Source organism: Falco naumanni, chromosome 8, assembly GCF_017639655.2.
Source record: "Falco naumanni isolate bFalNau1 chromosome 8, bFalNau1.pat, whole genome shotgun sequence".
NCBI classification, from domain to species: Eukaryota; Metazoa; Chordata; class Aves; order Falconiformes; family Falconidae; genus Falco; species Falco naumanni.
Window position 1 is genome coordinate 41,395,992 of NC_054061.1, and position 13,775 is coordinate 41,409,766.

Consider the following 13,775-nt stretch of genomic DNA (forward strand, 5'->3'; position numbering starts at 1 on the left):
ACTGTTGATAACATCTCAGTATTTAGAAATCTGGCCCTTTGTTTCAACCTTTTTTTTTCCTTTCTTTGAAATATAAATCCATGTAACAATCTTCCTTTATTTTTCCTTGACAGTTTCTGAAAAAGCTTGTTGAATTCAAACTATTTAGTGTTCAGTCTATTGCTCTAATGCATATATGCACACAACAGTACAGTAGACAGATAACTATTACATAAAACCAGAGTCATGCATGTTCTAAACAGCAGCTAGAGGTGCCAGTTTTCAATCTGTATAGTGATATTCAGCAGAGTGCACCTTGGGAACATGCATGTTTTGCCTAACATTATATTTGAACACATTACTTACAGTTGAAATTAGTGATGTACATAAAAAAATATTTTGTTATTTTTAAATGCACATAAATTGGGTTGTAAAGCAGTTTATAAATAAATTTTGAAAGCTTATTGCATCAAAAGTGAAACATACTATAATTTATTTTTCGCAAATTACATTGAACTTAAAAATACCATTCATAAGGTTTTCTGGCATTAGACACTGTTAAAGGCTTTTTGCTGGCACTCTATTTTAGCCATATTCATGGTGGTCCAGATGGTCTTTTCTGCTTCACCAATTTAATATGTCCATGTTACACTGCATTACTGATTTAGCTGTCTAACTGCAGTTCAGCTGGAAAGAATACTCAGAATTTTGCTTCTTGCTAAGACTCTTGGGTATGAATTAGAAAACTTAAATGAGTAGCTTTTTGCTATTCTTCTATAAATATACAATAAATGGACTCAAAGTTAGAATCCTTATTTCCTGCTTTTTAATTTGAATATTCTTTAGAGTAGCAATATTTTCTTCTTCAGTGTATAGATAATGAGCTATATGTTGTGTTGGACATTCAACACTCCCCTGCAGTACTACAGTTAAAGCTATCAGGAGACCCATTCAGAATTTGTCTGGTTTACATTACACTTCCTTACTCAGCTCAGTAACAATACCATTTGTGATAAAGCAAAATTCAGGTTCCCAGGCCTGCTGTCCTGATATAGACTAGAATGGTCAGTGGAAGCTTTCCTGACATACTTGAAAATTTATGTTTATTTGAAAATGGACAACCCCCGATTTGTGTAGGTACGATGTTAGAGCAGATTTATCTTGGCTTATAATACTAAAACATTTCTAGAGATGTAACTAGCAATTTACTATAAATATACAGGTAATGTTACATTAAAATACTCATGGTTTATTGAATTTGAAGACTACATTGCCAAATTCTTCTTAATGCTGAGTCAGAGATTTGTATGATTGTGGCTTGCCAAGAGCAACTGAGGAAAGCAGTTGAGTCTTAGTCACAATTCCAGGCTTACATTCCGTTTCCTCCTTTCAAGCCTTGCTTCACTGAATAAGTAATTTGCAAATGAGTTAATCTGTTGGTTGCATTTATTCTCTGTGCCATCTCAGCTAACCTTCATCCAAAAATATACTACAGATGAGAAAGGACACTTCTAAACTATTTGCAGATGTAGTTATCTTCAAAGTCCCAAATTCAGATTGACTGTTCTTGCCCTCTGAAAGCCTTTTTAAATTCTGTCTCATATTTTGAGAGATCAAAGGAGAAAATATTTAGAATTCATGAAAATTAAATGTTTTGGTTAATAGTGTTGTGGAAAAAGTGTAGGAAAAAGCCTATCTTGGTAAGAATAATTAATAGCCTTGCTTTTCCATAAGTATTGAGATGGGAAATCTTAATAGAAAATTGCAATTCTCAAACACTAAGTACCATCATATAGAATTTTGTGGCAAGGAAAAAAATACCCAAAAAGAATGGTTCCAAAAAGACTTTATTAACAGTTATGATCATGGTTGCAAATTTCCTGCCCCATCAATATAAATTTCATTTTGAAAATGGGGTATTCCAGCAAAAACATATCTGAATAAGGATTTATTTAATAACCCAATACACTTGCCTGGCAAGTAATTCCCCTATTTGTTCTGTGCAAGCATTCTATAACACGGAAGGGAAATGATATTTGGCTTGAATATTGCTTTGCCATGGTGAACGTACTCTTATATATCTAGTAATGAAAAGGTATATTTACATACTAGACACAGTGGTAAAGTCAGAGAAATGCCTACAACTGGGAGATCTTTACTTTAACTACAATTTCTTTAGCGGCTTTGGGATTACTGGTAGGTGTTATGTGCTATCCTGAAGTTTATTTATCCATGTCAATGCACATGGGATTCCTAGTTTCATATCCTGAGCACTGTGGAAGGGCAACCCTAAGAGATAGCAACTTGGAGGTCACAATGGCTTCTCAAAGAATTGGTTAGCCAGTTTTTGTAGCATCTCTGGTAGCATTGTTACTTTCATGCTGATGAAGTAGTTATGCAGAAATCAGCATCTGAAGCTGCTTTCAGATGCATTAGCCAAAGAAAAAAAGTGGTAGCTGCTCTCAGGCTCCCTAGCTGTGAGCTAGATTTACTCTGTTACACTCAATCTTCTCTAGATTTAGACTGCAAAATCAAATCAAAGGAGCTCAAATGCACAAGCAGTTTGCACGAGAGAAATTAAGTGAGGTGTAGAAACTGTCAGAACTGTTTCCTGGTGTGACATACCAACCTGTCTTAGGCTACGAGCTAAACCAAGCTCTGAGCTGCCCATGTTCTAGTACAACCTGTGTATTGAAGAAAATAAAATCTTGAATAGTTTTATCGTAGTAGATGACTGGTCTGGCTAGAATATGAAACCTATGTCATTTTTCAGTATATATATATAGGTTGACTTATTCCAAACAGAGAGAGACTTTCTTGACAAGGGCAGGTAAGGTAGGTTGATTATGACAGGGTATCTTCCAGAGCATGGGTTAATTCAACAATACTTTTGTTCTGAAACTTCCCCAAACAATGAGCAAAATTACTTTCACAAAAGGAGCACAAGTTGGTTCTTTGCAGAAAGATTTTCTGATAACTGAATGTCTACTACCAATGAATTTCAGGATCTAGGTTATCAGAAATACAGACACAGGCAATTATTGAATTGCTGCTCAAAGGCTTGGAAATACCATCTAACAACTCACACAACAGACTAAAGGATACAATTGCTTTTGAGAAAAGGAATCCCTAAACACTGACAGTCTAAAATAGCGGCCAATACTTGAACGTACTCTATGCAAACACTGAGGCATGTGATGCTGCCTCATTTTCAGTCTGGGGTCAGTAGGTCTTAAGACAGAGAATTACAGCAAGTGTCAATTATGTTTTTTTTTTTCAGTCCTTTTCCCTCAAATACATAAGTGGATAATTTTCTTGCTCTGCTTATTAAATGATCTTAATTTCTTTTCAGGCAGGAAAAGAAGGCATATCCAATTATTAACTTCAGAAGTTCAAATGTATAATTCTCAGATACTGCATACGCACATTTTTTTTAATGCTTTAGTATGGTCTACTTTAATTTTGGCAGTTCTTCTTTTAGTTTTCTCTAAAATTAAGGTTGCGCTTGAGTTCCATTAGTATTGGTAACAGCAATCTCCTTTATGTTGCCTTGTAAGTGGGAAAGTTGTTTTATCTTTTTGCTGGTGATGGCGTATCGTTGTCTATAGTTCTCCTAGTAGGTACTACTGAGAATGGCTAGGAGAATAATACTGTTCCAGATCCTCCTGTCTACACATAGGCCTCTGAGGTAGCCTGTCAAAACATGAAAGGAAGGAAATGAAGTCTCTGCCTACGTGTAGGGCTGTGCTGTGTGTGGTTGACCAGGAATTTAGTCTGAACAATGTTCTCAGGGTCTCCCTCAAAAGACAGAATGGTTATATCTTTGGATGTTAATATGAACTTGTACATTTACCTGTCTTGTTTTCTTCCCATTTGTTGATAGAGATGTCCTTTTTTAAGATCTTTTTCATTATGTTAACATTATAGGAGTTACAGTGTCTTTGTGAAAAAGCCATAAGAAAAAAAAAATTGATCCTCTCAGAATGAGATTTTGCTTTTTGTATTTTTATTTCTTAGACTTAATTAAAAGTGGAAAAGAAGAAAACAGTAAATAACTTCAGTGAAATAACATAGCAACCATCACAACAAACATTATTTGCAAAGAATTAATCAACTAGCACAATATTTTGCTGTCTTGCTGACAAATATGGTTGGTTGTTTAGTAACTAGAAAAAATAATTATATCTATTAAATCAAATTCTCAAGAATTTCTCAACCCTTTATCACCTTGGTTGACAGACTCCATAGAATAAAAAAAATCTTTCTATTGTCTGAGACAAAAAGGCTGAAGAACTTCTCTTTATGTTTTAACACTGAATTTATATACCACTATCAAACACGGTGTGTTTTGTCTCATATAGCAATTGGAATATTTTATGATCTGCATACAAGAACTTCCAGTGATAATAAGATAGAAAGTATCATTACATTTGGATTTTATATGTCATATAATTATACTAAAGTTAATAGTTTAGCTGTTATATCTACAGTTTTGCAGAAATAAGTGTTCAGAGAGTGGGAGCAAGATCCTTATTTTGACTTGCACTCTTCTAGAATTATATAAAATGTAATGATATCTTGAAATAATAGAATCAGAACAAAGCAATTAAAGGACTTTAGTAGATAGAATTTCAGAAGATAGATTTACCTGAAGCAGAGCCACTGGAAAGGTTGTTACCATCTGAAATACAATTAAACTGGATTTACAAAAAGCTTTAGCTTAAAAAGAAATAGCTAAAAAAAATTAAACAGACTGTTAAGAAAAGAAAGTAAAATATCAAATTTCCAAACATTTTAGAAGGTAGCTTGAATTCATATACAATATATATAATTTGCAGAAGAATTGTTTAAAAGTACATTGCCTTTTTGTTTGGAAAGTTTCAGAACTATTCCATTAAGAAGTACTTTGGTAATTGCTAAATTTGTCACATAGATCAATATATGTTTCCAATTACCAAGTTTTGAAGTTGGCTAATGTTTCAGACAGAAAACTAAAGTAGGTGGATGCAGACTAATGTGGTATTTCTCATGAAATGGAACCTTTTCTAATTTCTTAGTGATCATTTCTTTGCTAGGAAATGCCAGTTTTGTCTGGAAGAAACTTATTGAAAAGTTGAAGAATTCATAATCTCCTTAGGAAGAATAGGCTTTATTCACTTATTCAGGGTGTGACATTAGAGAAGTTTCATATTCCTGATAGAGCTCACTTATCTCATGTCTTCATGGGAAGAACTCTTCAGGTTATGTGTCTCTGCCAGTCACTTTCAGGTCTTTGAAATGCCCAGCTTGCCTGGGTGCTATGCTTCTTAACATAGTCAAGTAGGACACAGTTGTGGTAAATCTCCTTATTTTTATCTATAGATCTATTTTGTTTGCTTACCTTAAGATAATGCCTACTCCATGTTGAATGATATAAATAACAAAACATATTCCTTATGACCAGTGTCCATCTCAAAGCTTCTCAAATCCATTTTTTTTCCTGATGTCTAGTAGAATCCTCTTTGTCTAAGCTTGAGATATGCTGAAAGTTTTGATTTCTCCCTCTTAAAGTTAAAATCTAATTTAATTTAACAAGTGCACAGGTGTGTTAAGTTCTCTGGGATAGTTGTTATTATGAATAAGAGGCACAGGACTCTGTCTTCCATCAAAGAATGATGAAAAACTCACTGCCTTTATACTTCCCTGGTGATAAGTATTACAATGTGGGATGACTTTGCAAAACCATTATCCTAGCCTTCAAGTTACCTCACAGAACCCATCTGTTTTAAATGTCCTGAAAAGAACAATTAGATAGGAGACCTGTTAAAAATGAGTAAAAATATAGGACTGAAAGAAACTTCTGGATCTAGTTCAAGCCAAGAATCCTTTTCATACTAATTTCTCATACTGTGTATTTGTTTAAATAGCAAAAGGAAAATTTGCAGGGTCTCTGCAGAGCGAGTATTGTCAGCTTGTGTTCCTTCTCCTGTCCAGCGTGCACAAGTTACCTCCACTGAAAGCTACTGAAAGCTGTGTCATTCCCTCTGTTTGGTTTGTAATCTCTTTAAGCAGAGATTGCCTTTTTTATTGAATGTTTGTACAAGATATAGCACAATAGCCCTGTGATCCTAGCTGGGAGACTCAGTAATGCAAACAGCTAATTACAGTGGCTAGAATCCAGGGAGGCTTCCTTTCTAATCTGAGCCCCAGCCATAACTGTCATGAGGAAACAGAGGTCCAGCCACCCCACTTGTATTTCTCTGTCTGTAAAAGAAGAGTAGTAGAATTTATTTACCTTAATTTTGTTCTGTTAATTAGGCAGCTAGGTATTTGTGGAGCACTGAAGGTGAAAGTAACAGAGGTTCTTCTGTCTTTCACTGTTTGGCTATATTCCTCTGCTACGAGTTCAAAGCTGTCTCAGTTTACCTAACATTCACTGTAATTTACCTTGGAGACAAGTACACATACTGACATTAGGGTTGTCAGAACTATGCTGCTGGTTGACTAGATAGAAACCTTTGTCCTCCTGGACACAATTTTTCTTGACTAGCCCTCACTTATGATGGATTTGCTCCTAGTGTTGCAGCTAAAAATAAGACCTTGGAAAAATTTCTCATTACATTTTGGGCAAATTCAGAGGGTTGCTATTGCTTCTAAGTGCCATGTTCTATGTGGCAAACTTGTGTGCCTCAAATGGTTTACAATATTTCATGACAATCTTGTTGTCCAGATATATTTAGAAAAAAATATATGCTTGCCTTTCACTAACTGCTATGTTTACCTTTATAGCAAAGTGTACCGCAAAGAGGAAAACAAATACCGTTTTTTGAGTCAATTCTTTGACTTAAAGAAAAGGCCTGATTTGAATTTCAGTTATGTTTGGTTCATTTTTAACTTCAGTGGATGCAGTGATCTCTGCTCCCAAGATGTAACTGTATTGCTAGGACCAGGAGGGAGGCAAACTTAGTAAAGTGTAAACACCCTGAAGAATCTCTTTGCTTGAAAGATTTAGCTATTTTAGCTTACATATTAATAGGAGTTTTGCTTTTGACAGGACTGGAGTAAATATTAGAAAAAGCACTTATAGTCAATAAAAAAGCAGCAGGTGGGGCAGAAAATGAAAACAACTCAAAATTAAAGTTCTGAGAGGTATTTCTCATTTTGTGCATGCATGTACATTACAATCCCACAAATGGTCTACTTTGAGTAGAAAAATTATAGCTACATTCTTCATAGTGCAGTCAGTAATGTCAAATCTATGATTTTTTGTTAGTGTGAAATGGCAGCTGATTTTCTGTGTTCAATCTGTGTCATGATTATTTTGATAATTTGCATGTACTAGCTTTACAGACACAAAGTACTTGACAGCTCTGAAGAACAGAATCAGGTGCCAGAATCAAATATTAATTTATGCCACTAATTCTGTAAATTTCTGTAAAAAGTTCTCATTGATTTGGTGGAGTGGATGAACATGCTAGATTGGAATGTTTGACAGATCTGGGAAAAACTGGACACGTACGTTCCCTTTCCTCAACAGATGATTTATAAGCCATTTTTATATACAGAAGTTATAGTAGCTTAACACTTTATAATAAGGAATACAATTAATTTTGTACAACACAATGTACAGGAATTCTTATTTTATTTTGGTTTACAACTGTTACTAGTAGACAAATTTAAATGATAATTTAGTAGTGTTCATAGAGTTATTTTGTGAAACTGGTATAAAATCACATATCTTCTTAATTTAGTTCATTGTAGAAAATCTACATAAATATTTTGTTTTCTTTTACAGTAAGTCTAACAGGAAGGAGTTGTCTTTCTTAATCTGTCTATACATTATTCATGCATTATTTCAGTTGGACTTGAAAATTTTATATAACTTTGGCAAATGATTAGATTCATGAAAATTTCTGAACAAGACTTTTGGAAATAATTTTTTATCATCATAGTGACAACCAAGTTAGTGTCTTATCAGATGTGTAAGAGAATAGTCCATAGGAACTTTTATATTATGAGTAAAATTCATTTTTAGGGCCCATATAGCTCAAAACTTTTGATCTCAACACTTTAATAACCTAAACAAATATCCTTTCACTTAAAAAGCAGGTATTTATGTCTTCAAGCATTTCAGATAAGGTGAGATGGGATAAAGTTATTAAGTGTTTTTATATTTGGGTATAGAAGTTAATTTCTGGAATTATAAAACATTTACATGACCTAAGAAATGGCAATGCAAAAAGCAAACAATCAGAAAAGATGTGAAATAAGAATGAATAGAATTGTCATATCTGGAAATGAGACAAAGTTTAGAAAGAGTGATTGGATGATGAATGGACATCTATAGCAGAAATCAGTTTGTATGTCTCACTTTAACTGCACATTGTACAAAGACATTCTCAATGGAGTGGAGGATGAGACCCAGTCATGAAATAAGTGCTTACAGAAGAAATTTCCTCACCTTTCTGAATATAAAGATGGGACAGATATAGTATTAAATAAATTTGGTTGGAAGTTTAAACAAAAAGATATGACAAATGTTTTGGGATTACTTTTTTTTCCCAAATGGAAAAAGTTATATATGAACAAAGACTTCCTTTGTTTCACTAGTGAAATGGCATATATTGAAAAATATAATTGTGGCAAAACACAAAATCAATGAAGCAGAAACTAGTGAAAAATCAGTTGGCTATGATTTGGTAGTTCTTTACAGATTTGGTGCATGCTAGGATTTCCCAAAAATTAGCTATGTGATTACATGAACACTGGTCAGACTGCCACAGAGAACTGATGATAAATTCTTGCAAGGAAGAGTAAAGGGAACAAAAGGATCAGCTGAAAGGATTTTTACACTGCTATTGTGAAGCCAGTATCTTCACTTTTCACATTAGTGCCTATTCAGCTTTCTGCTGCATATGAGATAGAAGCTTTTGAGCACCAGACTAGAAAGAATTGTATTTATACTCAAATGTGGTCATCAATCTCCTGGCAACATACTGTATTTTTTTTAAAATAATCTATTATTATCATAATCTGCCAAGCCCGATGCTGAATCAGAACCTGTGTTAACCATCATAATGGGTACAAAAGACAGGATCCCTGTCAAATAGGTTACAAACACTGTTTAAAAGTTCAAGTTCTGTCAGTATTTAGCTGGAAAGTTTAAAATTTTCTGCCTATCCAGAACTAAATGTAGTCTCTAAGCTCAACTTTGCAAATGTCAGTTGCCTTCCATAGGTCTTCAATTTTTTCAGAAGGCCCTCAGTCCTTTAACAGATTGGAATCCTTCTTTGCTGCTACAGCTTTTGAAAACACAATGGGCTGTGTGTGCAGCATGAAATGCTTTTTTTCATATTGTGTTAGATTACAGTCGTGGGGGCCACTGTAGTAAGCAGTCTTCTTCAAAACTGTTGGCTGCAGCTAGCAGAAAAGATGCTTTTAGAAAAAGGAAAGGTTTTTCAAAGTCACAGGTAATAAATTTGATGTCAACTCCTAATAAATCAATTAGAGGAAAAATGATAGTATGGAAGTGTTATTTTCTATAGGGTAAGGAAAATAACTAGAATCTTTTATTTCCTATTCACTTTTAGTTCTTCTACAACCTGACTCAGTCATTTTTTTTGCTCTCATGTTGAAAAGACATTCTAATATGACAGAACTCAATCTAAGGACCTCTGGAAAGAAATCTCTCATGATCTGTGTACTGGGTAGTAGATGTTAATGCAATCTGAAATCTTTTGTCATTAGCTGTTGCTTATCTTGGTTTGTCAGAATTGTATTGCACTTGTTATATGGCTGGTTCCCCCTCTTTCATTCTCCAAATTGGTCACTGGATTTGAGGGGATTTTGTTTATTTGCTTTTTTTTTTTCCTGAACCAGTACCCTTTACTGTCCAGTGTGTGTGTGATCCAATGAAAATAGATCAGCTGCTTTACCTGTTGATGTATGTTCTAAATAGAGTAAGACGATGAAAAAATAACTTCCTCTTAGAGAATCTGCTGTTTGCCTTTATTGTGATGGGAACATGACTTAAAAAAGATAGTTTTACTGGTAAACAATCCACCTTTTCTGTGACTTCTTTTGTTGCTTATTGGTGTCTTTCTGCCTTTTCTAAATTTCAAGGCTTTTGTTTGTTTTAATTCAAATCCACCACTGGACTGTACACAATATCTTGTAGTTATTTCTGGATTTTTCGCAGAGGTTGGCCTCTTTCTTGAGAATTCTTTCTGCCAAGAGGAATTTTCTGGCTATGTAGCATATTTTGTATCACCATTCTTCCCATCCTGCCCACATAACACTCTACTCTGAAACCACAAGCAGTGGAAATGATAGGAGTAAAAGCAGCCATGTGCCTGCTCTAGTTTCTGCCAGTTTCTGGCATCTGGCTGTACCCGCTAGCAGAAAAATGGTTCAAGTCACCTTTCTCTGTCTCCTTTTCACCTTGATCTTTCTTTATTATGTAATGAATTTGGAGCCACACATTCATTTTTCAAGAACTCTCAGCAAGGAAATCCCCAGTGTATGTCAGGCATAAATACTGTAAAACAAAGGAAGGATGTTTTGACTAAGTGATTTTTTTGTAGATTTCCTCTTTAGTGGCTTTTCACTTTAAAATATGGCAGGTGCCAACACTTCAAGACATACAGTGATGGATTGCAGATATGAGAACAAAAAGCTCTTTTTCAGGACATGAAGCTTCCACATCCCCCACCCCCTGTTAGTATTTTACCTTCTGTTTTGTCAATAAAACCACATTAAGCGTGAACAAGCTAAATAAATTTACTTATGTTATAAAACTGGTTTTTAAAGCCAGGAAGTAAAATGTTCAAATTTCACAAAATCATGGCATCCTGAAATTGAAACAGAATATAAGTGGGGTTTACTTGATGTAAATTTAATAAATTATTTTATTTTTTTCTGATGCAATTTCAAACTTTTTTTCTGATATCCCTTAACAGTATTTTTACCATAACATTACTAAAAAAAGAAAAGTGTTTTCTTGGTATCTCAAGAAAAATGAAAAATACCGCTGTATTAGTTATTTTTAAAAAACCTGCAAAACAGAATAAGACAGGAAAATATAAAAGCACAAGTTTTAAAATATGTAGTGTAAAGAATATTTACAAAGGTTATTTTTAAAAAAATGTGATATTTGGTGAACAATAATTATCTGCAAACTGCTAATTTCCAGCAATGGGAATTTTCCTTTCCACAGTCTTGTATTTACTGCCATTGTAGGGTTATACAGACATAAGTATAAAGACTTTGGCCTATTTGGAATGATTCAGTCAGAGCTCTTTCTCCATGCTTAATGAAAATAGTATTTTTTATTTTCCCAATTAATTATAGAAATAAATTTCAATCTTTTTAAAAATGTGAATGGTTTGGCAATATTAGGGGGGGGCTTTTTGGTTATGTATTTATTTTTTGATAGTCACAGAGCTTTGAGTGAGATCCTATGCATCTCGTCAAGAAGATACAGCGCAGAAAGTCTAGATTATGAAGAATGGCAAAGACTGCTTTCATCAGAAGGAGCCTGGTAATGCCGTTATATGTATAGTTACAGACTTGCTCCTTACAATCTTCTCAACATAACTAGCAGAAAAAATAATACAGCATGTCATCACTTCAGGTAGTGCACGGTGCTCACATTGGGAAAGTTCTTCCCCCGCTTCTGGCAGTGGATATCATACCTTCTTTATCTCCTATCTAAAGAAAGCTGAAGTGTTGATTTAACGGTCAGAAAACTTAGGTTCCAGGTCCCTTTATTGTGCTAACATTAAAGATTATTACACTGTGGAAAGGTATTTTCCAACTGTCGCTGAGCCAACGAGGGGACAGTGCTAATGCTCAGTGTTAGAGTATGTGGTGCTTTACTAAGAGTTTGTACAAACGGGGACGTGTTCTGGGAGATCTTGTCGTAAAAGCAGATTACTGAGTGCAGAAGCAAAGCAGAAGGATTTGGCAAACAGAACAGCAAAACCAGAAGATACTGTTGTTGCACAGAGTGAAGGTCAGGAGAAGAGCACACATTCTGCAGGTAGAAGGACAGAAATCCACACATTCTAGCTGTATAAGAAGTGGACTTCTGTGTAGTTTTCTGATTTCGGCAATACTTGTGTTCCAGTGGGATGAAAACAAAAGCATTTCCTGTATAACAAAAAAACCCAAATCCCATCCTTCAAGCCAATCTAAGTACTAAAATTTGATAAAACCAGGATGTTTAATTATGCTTCAACTTTTCCCCCCATGTTTTATATTTTCTAGTCTAATTTAATCAAACCTTCCACCAACAATTTTTCATTTGGGAAGGAAATAAAAATGTTCAATTTTGACTAGTTAAGGTGAAATAGTAGGGCTATATCATAATACTTTGCAGGTTTTCATTCATAATCAATTTTTGTCAAGGCAATGCACTTCTGTGAAATGTTCTACTTTTAATGAATTTATATTTCCTAGCAGTACTTAGCAGATCTACGCTATTAGTACTACCAGAGATCGGATAGATTATCTTGCCAACATTGTAACAGGTTTGCCATGTTTTAATTCTTATTGTTTTAAACTCTATCTTAAATGAGTCAGGCAATGGGGATTGCATCAGTTCTTTGGTATCATTATTGCACAGGTTAGTTACTCTCCCAGCTAAAAGTAGAGGTAAGCAGAGAACTTTCAATGAGTAACTTACGATTTACAAGTTTGGATGGCAGTATTGGCTTGCACTTCTCAGGAGATGCCACATTCTCTTCATCTGTTACATACTCAAAGTTAATAATAAACATCATTGCTACTCCCTCTTGATTTTTTACTGGAATTATGTGGGTGTTGCAAATGAAGGTAGATCCTGCAGATGGAGAAAAAAAAGAAATACATAAATGAAAGGAAACGTCATTATTTTTTCCCTCCAGTAATTACAGTTATACCAACAGATAGTGAAGCATATTTCTTTGAATTTAATGATTTAACATTCAGACACACTATTTAATTTAAACAGGAACATTTTCATAGAAAGAAATACATCTTTTTATAATTTATTAGATTATTACCTCTTCCAAAAGATCTCTCCTTTAAAATGTCAATTTTACTTTTTGGTTTTTATTCACTGGAAGTACCTATATAGACAGACTTGTGATATGGAGACATTTAGCACCAAAAGTAGCAATGCGAACACTGTTCCAACCATAACACTAGCAAAGAAAGCAGAACCCCATTCTTATAAATGTCAAACATTCTTCAAGCTTTTGGTTCTATTACAACAGGATGAATCATGCATTAAATATTTATGGGTGTAAATATATGACTATTCTTATTTTAGCTCTCAGTCTTTTGGGGGCTATATAGTATTGTTTAGGTTTGTGTTAAAATTATATTTGTTACCTGATCCTATGGAGTTTTATATTCTATCACAAAAGAACTTATAAACTGTGGTAATATTTTTCAATAATCTTAATCAGTATTTGACTTAACTGTTATATACAATTTAAAGGATAAATTTAAAAGCACCCTAGTTTTTCATATATATGGGCCATACCCAGCTTGTACTGATATAGAAGGTGTAATTCCACAACACCTCTAGTACTCAGGGTGTTGTTCCAAAGCCTAATTAGATTTAAAGAATTCTTTGTGCTAATTGTTCCAGTATGACTCTGAAGAAGTTTAAATTGACAAGGTCATTAGTTTTGACTTAATTCCTTCTAGTGGTTCCAAAAAATGATGTGATTGCTGTAAACAATACAATAATGTGCTAAAAGCTTCATGCAAACACAACTGTGAGATGGTGTCTTTCTATGATAGCTAGGGACCGGTTTAATGTACATCAT

General features: G+C 34.2%; 1 protein-coding gene across 1 annotated transcript in view; it reads right to left on the reverse strand.

Moving 5' to 3' along the window:
- The window catches only part of KCNH7 (potassium voltage-gated channel subfamily H member 7), a 233,128-nt gene that overhangs the window by 82,347 nt on the left and 137,006 nt on the right, over window positions 1–13,775 (reverse strand). The window contains exons 3-4 of the mRNA XM_040604789.1: window positions 12,644–12,799; window positions 4,628–4,660 (exon numbers count right to left, since the gene is read on the reverse strand). Coding sequence (XP_040460723.1) covers window positions 4,628–4,660; window positions 12,644–12,799 — 189 coding nt within the window. The remainder of the gene's footprint in view (window positions 1–4,627; window positions 4,661–12,643; window positions 12,800–13,775) is intronic.